General features: G+C 37.5%; 1 protein-coding gene across 1 annotated transcript in view; it reads right to left on the reverse strand.

Moving 5' to 3' along the window:
- The window catches only part of Syx18 (syntaxin 18), a 131,299-nt gene that overhangs the window by 47,272 nt on the left and 70,955 nt on the right, over nt 1–13,072 (reverse strand). The window contains exon 5 of the mRNA XM_090368710.1: nt 11,884–11,950. Coding sequence (XP_090224836.1) covers nt 11,884–11,950 — 67 coding nt within the window. The remainder of the gene's footprint in view (nt 1–11,883; nt 11,951–13,072) is intronic.

Genomic DNA, 13,072 nt, shown 5'->3' on the forward strand with positions numbered 1-13,072 from the left:
TTCAGCTTGCTCAACCCATCCAAGCCCTTATACACCTCAATCAGATCACCTCGCAGGTGCCTACTTTCCAGGTGTTGGAATTTGCAGAATTTGAGCCTTTCTTGGTAAGAGCACCCCTTTGTTCCCCTCACCAATCTTGTTGCCCTTCTTTGTACTCGTCCTAGAAACTCTACATCCTTCCTAAAACGAGGCCTCCAGACGTGTACACAGTACTCTAGGTGTGGCCTGACCATTGCCTTTTATAATGGGATAATCACCTCCATGTCCCTGCTAGCAAAATTCCTATATATCATTGACAAGACTGCATGACCTGCCCTGGCAGCCCGTCTGAACTGCTCAGCAAACTTCATATTTGACTACACAATTACCCCAAGGTCTTTTTCACTTTCCACTTCCCTGAGTGTAGTACCACACAGTTGGTATGTTTCTCTTGGGTTATTGCTACATATGCGCAGTACTTTGCATTTCTCAATGTTAAACTTCAGTTGCCACTTCTCAGCCCATTTGCCCAACTTATCTAGATCCAGTTCAGGAGCGGGAGTGCAGTAGCACACGTTCTTTGAGTAGACCGGGGTTCAAGCCCCTGACTGCCGAATACGGTCGATCTGCCAACCCGCACTGGACCAGCGTGGCAGATTATGGTCCATATCCCTCAGCATGAATTGTTGAGGAGGCTTCCATCCTGCAGTGGGTTGATAATGGCTGCACTTTACCTTTTTTTACTGTTGTTAACAAACCTGCCAACCTTTGTATCATCTGCAAACTTGGACATTAATCCTGATATACCTTCATCAACATCATTAATAAATATACAAAACAACAATGGGCCCGACACCGAACCCAGGGGAACACCAATAATAACATTTGTCCATGAACAGCAGTGTCCACTGATTACCACTCTCTGTTGTCTTCCATTCAACCATCCTTTCATCCATTGTAGCAACTTACCCTTAATGCCATACCTCTCCAATTTGTACAGCAGTCTTCCACATGCAACAATATCAAAAGCTATCCTGAAATCCAAGTATATGGTATCAAAATTATTTTTGGCATTCAGTTCCTTTGTCACCACATCATAGTATCCAATCAAATTGGTCAGACAAGACCTCCCTTTAACAAACCCATGCTGTGTCTTAACTATTACTGCAGTCTTGTCTAGATGATCCTGTAATGCTTCTTTAACAAGTGGTTCCATTATTTTCCGCAGAACACAAGTTAAACAAAAAGGTCTATAGTTACTTGTGTCACCTTTTGAACCCCCTTTGTGAATTGGTGATACATTTGCACACCTCCAGTCCATGGGGACCTCCCCTGAGTCTAAGAAAGCTCTCATAATTATGGCTAAGGATTTTCTTACCTCCTTTGCTGCCTCCTTTAATATAACTGGATAGATCCTGTCCACCCCAGGTAGCATTAGCATTAGTAGAGGCATATGATGCAAGAAAGCAAGCTTATGCAGCATCAGCCAAAAAAAAACAAAAAAAAAAAAAAAAACACTTCCATTTCACCCCTCCGTTCGTTCAAAATACTTGTCCAGCTGAGCCTTAAATTTATTTAGGCTATCGACTTCCACAACAAGGGATGGAAGTCTGTTCCACCAACCAACTACTCGCTGGCTAAAGGCAAATTTCTGCACATCTATCCTATGTCTGTCTTTCCTCAATCTGAATTTATGACATCTCAGGTGATTATTCTGAGCAAGAGGAAGAATCCCAACGGCATTGAGCATGCTCAAACCATTCAAGGCTTTATACACCTCTATCAGATCACCTCGCCGGTGCCTAGTCTCCAAACACTGTAATTTGCAAAACTTAAGCCTTTCTTCGTAAGAGCAACCGTTTGTTCCATTCACTAATCTTCTTGCCCTTCTCTGTACTCGTTCCAGCAGCTCTACATCCTTCTTGAAATGAGGCCGCCATACCTGTATACAGTACTCAAGGTGTGGCCTGACCATTGCCTTATACAAGGGAATAATCACCTCCTTATCCCTGCTAGAAAAATTCCTGTATATCATTGACAAGACACCATGAGCACTCTTGCAGCCTGTCTCCACTCCTCAGAGAACTTCATATCTGCCTGCACAATAACCCCCAGGTCCTTTTCATTCTCTACCACTGTCAGTGCACAGAGTCGATACGTTGCTCTGGGGTTGCTGTTTCCCATATGTAGTACTTTACATTTGTCAATGTTAAACTTCATTTGCCACTTCTCAGCCCATCTGCTCAACCTTTCCAGATCCTGTTGCAGCAGCATAGCGTCAGTAGTGTCCTTAACAACCCTGCCAACCTGTGTATCGTCTGCAAACTTGGACATTAAGCTTGATATACCATCATCAATATCATTTATAAATACAGAAAACTATAATGGACCCAACACTGAACCCTGAGGGACTCCACTAATAACATTAGTCCACGATGAGCAGTGTCCATGTTTAACATTCAACTTTTTTATGTTTAACTTCAACAATTTCTCCTCCACTTTGCTCTCAGTTATTACAAAATCACTTAGCTCCATGTTAGAGTTTGATAAACTTCTGGCACTCCCCTCATTGAATAACTCCTCATGTATGAATGTATATTGAAAATACTCATTCCGTTTATCAGCTACCTGAGCATGATCATCAATAGTCAACCCATCTATGTTAAGTGGTCCAGTCTGATTCATCCATTTCCTTCTAGAGTTTACATAAGTAAAGAACTCTTTGTTGTTTTTCTTTGCATCCTTTGCCAAAAGATTTCTTGTAATCTGCCTTCAAATGCCTAACTTTCTTTGTGACTTGATTACAGACTTGTATATATCTGCCATAGACTTCTGTGTCACCTGATACTTTATATGCATCCCATACATTTTTCTTCTCTGCCACAAGCCTCATTAATTCATCTGACATCCATTTAGGCCTAAACCTTGAACAGTATTTCTTAGATGGAATGAAAAGACTGGTAGCCTCCAAAATTAAATCCCCAAAGGCTTCCCATTTAGAATTCAACATTGGTAATATCATCAGTTGATGCCACTGTACAGAATTTAAAAACTGTCTGAGACCCCTACAGTCACCTTTACGAAAGCAAAAGCCCTTCCCTTTAGCCTTGATGGTAGTTACATCTTTAAGTAATTCCCACATCATACATTATGATCACTGTCACCCAGTGGTTCCTTTATCTGTGAATTCTTAATGCATGAATAATGACTGCTGATAATCATATCAAGAGTATTGCTCCCTCTGGTTGCCTCTTGAACATGTTGCTGTAGAAAACAGTCATCCAATAAATCCACAAAAATCTTGCTACTGTGCGAGTGACCAATCCACAAGTTCCAGTCAGTATCTGGAAAGGTAAAATCCCCCAATTATAACACATTCTGCGTTACTGGCCCACTATTTCTCTGCACAATTGCTCATTATACTCATCAGGACTATAACACATACCTACTCTCATTTTTCGTTTTCCAGTGGTTATGTTACAACAAAGAAACTCAACATTGCATTGTCCACCAACATCAATTGGATGTACTTCCTTAGATTTTATGTGTTTCTTAACTCACAGCATAACCCCTACTCCCTTCCTGTCCTGTCTATCCTTTCTGTACACATTGTACTCTCAAAATTCCAATTCTGCACTGCTTATATCTGTGTGACACCACGTCTCTGATATCCCAACAATATCTGCCTTTGATGTCTTGACCTGCACTTCAAGCTCAAATTTATTAACACTGGTGTACATTCAAGGATACATGCACCTGTTCCTACTCTTAGTTATCCTCACACAGCCCATGTATATACTTGTTCCACTATGACTCCTAGCAGTCCTGGAAATCTCCATTACCTTTCTTTCCAGGCTTCTGCTCGTTCTAATAAAGGCAGTCCAAGAATCACTTTTGCCTCTGCCTGCGGCCACTGTTAGTCTGTGCATCCCCCCAAGCCAGCAATTTTTGAATCCACCTAACACTGCTTCAATAGCATCAGCAAATATTCTTGCACCTTTTCAATTTAAGTGTACCTCATCCCTATAGAAGCAGTCTCTCCTGTCAACAAGCACAGACCAAATGTTTGCCAACTCTCTCTATTTGCAAGATAAAACAACTTAGTTGCCTCAAACCCAATTCTCTAAATAAGTACTGCATTTACACCAACTACAAATCAAATAATTTGTTTTCAGTTTGCCATCTTACCGTTCTTGTGTTTTAGAATTCTTGTGTTGCAGTATTCCTGATTACATGATTTCCTGTTTCTATAAAATACTGCTGGACTTGTCTACTTTTGCTAACATTGCTTCAGTAATGCAGAATTGCATTCAGTTCCCAATATATATATATATATATATATATATATATATATATATATACATATATATATTTTAGAGGCACAATCAGCTGGTACTGTTAGTGTGGAATGCCACTGGTATGGGATTTACTGGCATCACCCTCATGATGATGATGTCATATTTGTCACTTAGTGACAGTATGTGAACAGTTGTGGCTGGCTTCCTTGTGGTATGGACAGATACTGGGAAGCAGCTTTCCTCGTAATCACTGATCCCTGGTAGCAAAGTGGCCAGAAACAACAATACAACACAAACAAACTGTATAAACATGGAACTACACTCATTTCTAGAATTTTACAGAGTTATATTATTAGGTTGTACTGCAATGCTGAACTAATATTCCACAGCTGCCCTCCATAAGACAACACATGTCCACATCTTCCAAAAGCATCAGTGACCATGGAAAAACATGTGACCCATTTACTGATCACCAACAGTCCACAAGATGATAATACAGAATTGCTCTTGATAGGCCCTTACCATTACAACATGCAGATTTCTTTCCATCCATTCATGCAAGTTGTGAGAGCTGATGTTCCATCCTACACAAAACCTACCTCATCAAGAAACAGTATCAGGACTTTGAGCATGATGATGGAGCCAGTTCCAGAACTGTTGTTATTCAGGGTAATCGGCTGCAATCAATGATTGCACATTCTTCAAATGAAAGGGGGCCTAACGCCTAACTGCTTCATCAAAGAAAGCACCAAACTGATATATAGGGAAGCCATAGAGCAGCACTGATTTTCCTGGTACTTGTGCACAAATCTTCTTGTACAATGTCAAAAATTTGTCTTCAGCAACCTAATGGTAGGTCTGCAGTTGTTCTGACAGCCTAGCAGCAAACAAAATGTACTGCTTCACTAAAAATGCCTAGTGGCCACCAAAATTTTGATAATTCAGCAGTCTTATATTAAGCAAGTCTTTATGTCAAACTGCTTCAAGTGAATTTCCTCCAGAGCAAACTATAACTATGTGAATTTCATGTCTATATGCACAATATTGGAAAATGAAGTCACTGCTGTGAAATTAAACAGCATATTTCAAAAATAAAGCTTTTCTTTTTCTCAAACTTCTTTTATATAAATATAAAATTTCATCTTATATTTGGCTCTTTTAAAAGCATTAACCATTCCAAATTTCAATTAAAAATTTACATTTATTACCTATAGGGAAAAAAATGAAATTAATAATTTTTATACATATCTTGGGTTATATTTAATAGATTTTCATCAAATTTTATAATGCACTATTATGAAATCTAGATAAAACTAATTAAATAAATGTTAATCCTCTGAAATAGAGTACTTTATACAAAAGTTTACCAATTTCGGGGAGAAAAAACTGAAGTATACCTGAAATGAAATGCAATGCAAACATTGCTTAACTTGTTTCTTGAAAGTAGTCGTATACTACTTTCAAGTCGTATACTGGGAGTAATTGTGCAGTCAGATATGAAGTTTTCTGAGCAATGCAGACAGGCTGCTAGGGCAGGTCATGGGGTTTTGTCAATGATATATAGGAATTTTGCTAGCAGGGAAAAGGAGGTGATTGTCCCTCTGTATAAGGCAATGGTCAGGCCACGCCTTGAGTACTGCGTACAGGTCTGGAGGCCTCATTTTAGGAAGGATGTAGATTTGCTTGAGCGTGTACAGAGAAGAGCAACACGATTGGTGAGGGGAATGAAGGGATTCTCTTACCAAGAGAGGCTTAAGTTCTGCAAATTGCAGTGGCTGGAGACTAGGCACCTGCGCGGTGATCTGATTGAGGTCTATAAGGCCTTGAATGGGTTGAGCACGCTGAATTCTGATGGGATCCTTCCACTTGTTCAGATTACGAACCTACGGGGACATAAGTTCAAATTAAGAAAGGACAGATGTAGAATAGATGTGCGGAAATTTGCCTTTAGCCAGCGGGTGGTTAATTGCTGGAACAAACTTCCATCTGTCGTTGTGGAAGTTGATAGGTTAAATAAATTTAAGGAGGAACTGGACAGGCATTTGGAGGGAATGGCGTGATGATTTTTTTTTTTTTTTTTTTTTTTTTGGCTGATGCTGCATAAGCTCCTACACTTGCTTTCTTGCATCATGTGCCACTACTACTACTACTACTACTACTACTACTACTATATATTCCAATAATCACAATAAATTACCAAAATGTAATTCCACAAAAAAAATAAATAATAAATAATAATAATAATAATAATTTGCCCTAACCAAAAAAAAAAATAATTTGCCCCAACCAACTGGTTGAATTTGGCCATTTTTGTGATGGAACAAAAAAAAAATTTGTACTGCAGTTTTCAATAGAAAATTTTCAATGATTATCTATTTCCTAGTTAAGAAAGGTGCATACATAATAAAAATAAAATGCCATATTTCTAATCTTTATTTCTTTTTTTTTACCTTCGCATATGTGCTTAGACAGGGCCACTTTCATATTAGAACTTTTAAAAATTTACAACACAGTCACTAACCGGCAATTTTCAGAGACAATGACTTTATATGCACTTCAAGAAGAATATTCATACTGCTAATAATCTATCTATACATTAAAAAAGTTTTCCTTCTAGTGACATTTATTCGAGTCAATGGGAGAAGAGGGCAAGGCAATTAATTATTGACAACTGTCTCCATAACGTTCACCAACCTTGTGCAAGTGATTCACTGTCTAACATTTGATATTCCATTGTAACGTTTTTTTTTCTATATTTATGAATATTGTCTATTTGTAAATAACTGTGGTTTAGTATTTCATAAATATTATAAATATTTCTCTAGTTTGTAAATATTTCAGTCCTGCTCTTTCGGATGCAACAATATTCCTCATGTATTATGGAACCCGAAGCAAAAGGCCATTTTTTAAGTGACCTATGTAAATGCAGGTAAATAATAGTGATATCGGCTGAAGTCCAGTATAGTATACACTGGTAGGTACTTCAATGAAAGCGAGGAAGATGGTGATAAATGACAGGTGATGACACCTCCCTTTTCTGATTGCTTTGTGTCGTTGAGGAGGGGGCTTAGCTTAGATAGGGTGTTTATCCCTCCATCCTGCTGTTTTAAAATGGGAAAACGAGTTCCCGATTTAAAAACAGCAGCAAACGTAGGGGAAAACATCCTAGGCATATCAACCTAGGAGGACAGTGGGCGGGGAAAGCAGTGGCATCTGCCAATCACTGCTTTGTTCCTGTCTGTTTGTCGAAATATGAGAGTCACAACTTGTCAATCACTGCTTTCCCACTGTTTTGTTTGCCACCACGTTGGAGGGTGTACACTGTTCTGGAATTTTACCATGATATTTATTTGACCTTGAGAATGCCGTGCACTACAAATGCACAGGTAAGTAATTACATAGGTCATTTCCTGATTATATATCAACCAGTGCATTTCGACAGGTGTGTCTTTTATGTAGAAAAGATTCGACTTACTCCGTAAACTTCTACATTTTACATAGAAAAGCATGCGCAGGGGTGGACGTGCAAAGTGAGCAGGGGGAAAAGCCACCTAGTTTTCTATTAATAAACAAATATAAAACTTCCAGCATAAAATTTAGTCTCATATTTGGGCTCTTTTAGAAAGATTAGCATTAGCATTAGTAGAGGCATTCGATGCAAGAAAGCAAGCTTATGCAGCATCAGCCAAAAAAAAAAAAAAAAAAAAAAAAAACCACTTCCACTTCACCCCTCTGTTCGTTCGAAATACCTGTCCAGCTGAGCCTTAAACTTATTTAGGCTATCAACTTCCCCGACAAGGGATGGAAGTCTGTTCCACCAACCAACCACTTGCTGGCTAAAGGCAAATTTCTGCACGTCTATCCTACATCTGTCTTTCCTCAATTTGAATTTATGCCCTCTCAGGTGATTATTCTGAGCAAGAGGAAGAATCCCATCAGCATTGAGCATGCTCAAACCATTCAAGGCTTTATACACCTCTATCAGATCACCTCGCTGGTGCTTAGTCTCCAGACACTGTAATTTGCAAAACTTAAGCCTTTTAATTGAGTCATTCCAAATTTCATTAAAACGGGACAAATATAAATTTTAAAATATTTTTTTATACATATCCTGGATTATATTCAACAGATTTTCACTACATTTTTGCAATGCTCTACTAAGAATGCAACGTAGATGTTATTATACATTATAAAGGTAATTACAAAAATTTACTATTTAAAAGGTAAAAAATGCAAACGTTACCGAACTTCTCTTTCTTGGATTTATTCCAATGCAGTATATTCTAATAATCGCAAGAAATTACCAAAATATAATTAAGGTTAAAATGTGCATGTAATTTTACATTTTAACCAATCATGAAGTTAGTATGACATCTAAAAATGTTTCTTGGAAAAATGCATTTAAATTATATTGTTCATTCTGCACACAATTTACAGCAAATACAATAACAGAAAAGAAAAATTATTACAGAAAACACATTAGTAAATTGCTGCAGAGATCTGGCAGAATAATTACTAATTTCAGAAAAACTTGTTAAATTATGTGAAGTATATTTTTGCATTAGTAAATAACCATTATCTTGTATCTGTCAGCAAATGGAACTAGTAGCAACTTTTTTTTTTTTTTTTATCAGTTTTAATACCATACCATTGTTATTTGTTAAAATCACTTTCTATTGTTAGAAAGTGTAACTGTAACTCAAGCCTTTCAATAAACTCCATTTTTAGCAAGTTACTGCTCATAAAGGTAGCCAGCAAATAGCATAATAGGTTGTTATGAAAGCAATAGCCAGTTTACATGAATTTCCAATCCTGCACTGATGCTGCTTAATTCATTTATTTATTGTAGCATTGCTCTCAATTTTAATTATTGAGAGCAGTGCAACAATAAAAAATAAATTAAGCAAGTAGTTCAGCAGAGAAAATGATTGCAAAATATATGCATACAACTGAATTCTAACAGGGCAATGCCATCAATACAGATGATTCAACAGCTCTGAGAGATGCTAAAGGAGAGTTCAATTCTCTGTGAAAGAGACCAGATTGTCTGATCTTAAATTACCAGCATCTATAATTCTCTGGAGGATATTATTTTGGCTCAGGATGGGCTGCAGACTGATGTTCAGCTCATTTGCAGCCCTAATCAAGCAACGCAGGAGGTAGTTCTTTCTGAAGATGGTTCAAGTAAGAATGCAACATAGCCAGTTTTTGATGATATTGTTGACATACATGTAGAATTTGCAATCTGATTGGAATGTACTGCCCAGATCCTTCATGCTGTTGACCTAGCTCAGGAGGATGCCAATGATGCTGTAGGTCACACTGCTCTGTTTCCTCACACTGACAAAGCTCACAGTGGCATATTTTTTTTTAATACTGAGTTGTAGCTTCCTGTCCTTATAAGGGGCCTATCAAGAAACCTCTCCAACTCATGACCATTGCTTGCCTCAGTGATACATGCAAAATTTTTGTTTTGTCAATAATAAGAACAGTGTTCTTATTTTTGCAGTGTTGTAGGAGATAACTGATATACTGAAAGCTAACAGTTTGTTTTATTCTTTTACCTTACAAGAATAAAACCTTTTTGTTTTATTCTTCTATTTTAATGCTTCTACCTTATTTAACATCAAGCAGTCTTTATGTCTATATATACAGCAAAACCCTTCAAAGCACTGATAATTTGTACCGAAACTATTCCGAGTTATGTGAAACCATGCTGATTGATGTATAATTATAATGGGTTTTAACTGAATGTGTACCAGAGAAACAGTCTATAAACAAATTATAATAAATCTATAAACAATTTGCACTTGATAGCCAATTAAAAGGATTTGAAATAAAAAAAATATTGCAAAATTTTTTTTAACGAAAGGGTAACATCATGAGAGACGAGAAAAAATTTTAAAAAAGGCAGTTGTTGTTGTTACTTTGGTTTTAGGAGCATTAGCAACTAAGGCCATATTGCTCCGGGATATGCGGTGGTCATTCCCTGACCTTTCCGCATCCTCCGTATTTGGTGGTGACGGGCTCGAACCCCGGTCTAATCAAGAAGCGTGTGCTACGCACTGCTGCTCCTTCCCACCTGGCTATGGAGGTGCCAAAGGCAGTTGTTTATTTCGGTATTTCAATAATGAAGTCTGGTGAAGTCATCTCTTCTTTTTCTTGGCATTCAAGTCTTTGTAGCACTGAATCCCATCTTGTAAAATTTGACATATCTTGATGCTATGTTCAACATTTGGATCTCCATTCATAATTGCCTCACAGGCCATGTCAACCCCCCAAAAACTTTCTACAATCTTCTGTTGAAAATACTTCTGGTGCCACTTCAGAATTGTTTTCCTCTTCTTCATATTCAGTTTACTCATCAATTTCAAGGAGAGTTGCTGTTGTTGTTGTTTGGTTTTTAGGAGCATTAGCAACTAAGTCCATATTGCTCTGGTGATATGTGGTGGTCATTCCCTGACCTTTCCGCATCCTCCATATTTGGTGATCACGGGCTCGAACCCTAGTCTAATCAAGAAGCGTGTGCTACGCACTGCCACTCTTGCCCACCTGGCTACGGAGGCACCATAAGGAGAGTTGCACCATCTAAGTCACTTGCATGTGAGTCAATGCAGTCACATACATTGACAGTGTCCAAAGTTTCGAATCCCAAGTCTTTTCCGATCTTCACAAAATCTTCAGCAGTTGTCTGAACTTGCGATTCAAAACCAGTGAAATCATTTACCAAATGGGGGAAAACATGCTGCCAAAAGAATGCATGTTGTTGGCAGTGATTTCTAGCCAAGATGCAGATATATTTTCGATCGTATTTAAAGGGGTAAAAAAAAATGTGAAATGAAAAGTTTGAAAAGCTGTCGCGTCTTCTCAAAAACAAGATGAAATTAAGAATATTGAACACTGTTGCATGTTGCAGCTGACTGCCTGAGGGGAGCTATTGTCACATGCACATGTTAGACAATAGGGTTGGCACCGCAGCATATATATAGAGTACGTGCCTATGCTATTGAATGAGTTTTAATATGCACAGTAAATTTTTGACTTAAACTTAATTGAAAACTGTGTTATAGTGAAACCCGTGCTGCTTGAAGCAGTGCTAAGTGAGGTATTGCTGTATATTTTTATTTTGTGTGTGTCTCTCTCTCTCTCTCTTCCCCCTTTTACTGTACGGTTGGCTTATAACATAAATTTTAACATAAGATATGAAATCATATGTTTCTAAGAGATAAGTTATAAGAGATATAAGTTATAAGCTTATGCAATATTATATAATTGGAGAAATTTTGAAAAAGTGTATATTTGGAGCTCTATGGAACTAACATCTATAAAGCAGTATGCCTAATGTGTTTTCCCTTCTCCAAATGCCAGCTGTGACTATGAACAGTTCTAGAGCAAATAAATTATTATTTAAGAAACAAAAAAAAAATTTTTGTACTGGAAAAAAAATCAAATTATGAATTCTTAACAAATTCCTACTGTTTTGAACAGAATTCATAGTAATAAAAAAAGGACAGCAATCTCCTTCTTGACTTGAACAATTCTTATTTTAAATTCACATATTATGTACTACTAAAATTTTCATATTTGTCATATACCATCAACTTACATTTTTTGCTTGTCAAAAGCTCTTTTGACTCTGATTGCTTTCTGTTCACTGTAGATCTTACATACAGCTATAAAAAAAATGCAATTCTAAATAAATGAAACATTCTAATCAAAAATCTGTTAATCCTATGAAGTGCAAGCCAAAATTCAGTGCAGCTATTTTTTAAGCTATTGCATCTCAGCAAAAAATGAATCACTAGCACATTTAATACAACTCTGATATTTTTTGTGGATGATGTACAGCAGTAGTGTACAACCTATGGCCTGCAGGCCGGATATGGCCCGTGAATAATTCTTATACTGGCCAGGCAGAAAGTAAAATAAAATAGCATTTTAGAGAGTTGTGCCACTGCATGTACAGGCATGCAAGTGTTGAGCTGGACTGTATCAAACGTGTACATGTAGTCCAGTGCAGTCATATGTATGGTAAATACAGTTAAATATTTTCGTATTGTGAAATTCTACTATTTTTATAATTTTTTTTTTTTTTTTTTTTTTTTTATGAAAACCCCAAACGAGAGATATTAGAACCTATAGTACTTAGTATTGTGCATGGATAGTGGCTGATGGCAGCACATGTTCTGACTGTTTTGAAGAGAAAGTGGGAATTATAGAAGCCAATTCAGAAGAACAATGCCCATGGAAGTATCTGTAGAAAAGGCATGCAGCAAAAACTGTACATCTATGAGACAGAGAGTGGGGAGACTGTTACAGATGAGTCATTAATTAATCTAACTGCCCTCTTCTGAATGGAATCTAGAAGCCTGAGAGAGGTTTTGGGGGAACCGCCCAAGATGTGGAAACAATATTCCATGGTAGGGCGGATTTGTACAGAGTGAATGGCTGTCTGGAAGAAAAGTAACGGCATGAGTGAAAGAGAAAACCCAGTTTTTAGATGCAGAGGAAGCAATATTTGTAATGTGCTTGTGCCAAGAAAGATTAGAAGTCAGGGTATTCCCCAAAAGAGATATATCATTTTGCATAGAAATTGGAGTGTCACCAAAGATAGGCATACGAATCCTTTTTGCGAGATACACAGGATTGAGTTTTAGAAGGATTGAAATCAACTAAGTTGTCTTTGCCCCACTGAAGAATTCCCTGGAGATCGGCATTTAAGGAATTGGAAACATATTCAAGAAGTTGAAGCTGATTGAGTAGGGCGAGGTTTCTCAAACTGGAAAGAGGAATGC

The sequence above is a fragment of the Mastigoproctus giganteus genome, chromosome 2, assembly GCF_048544385.1.
Source record: "Mastigoproctus giganteus isolate SK-2022 chromosome 2, ASM4854438v1, whole genome shotgun sequence".
Lineage (NCBI taxonomy): Eukaryota > Metazoa > Arthropoda > Arachnida > Uropygi > Thelyphonidae > Mastigoproctus > Mastigoproctus giganteus.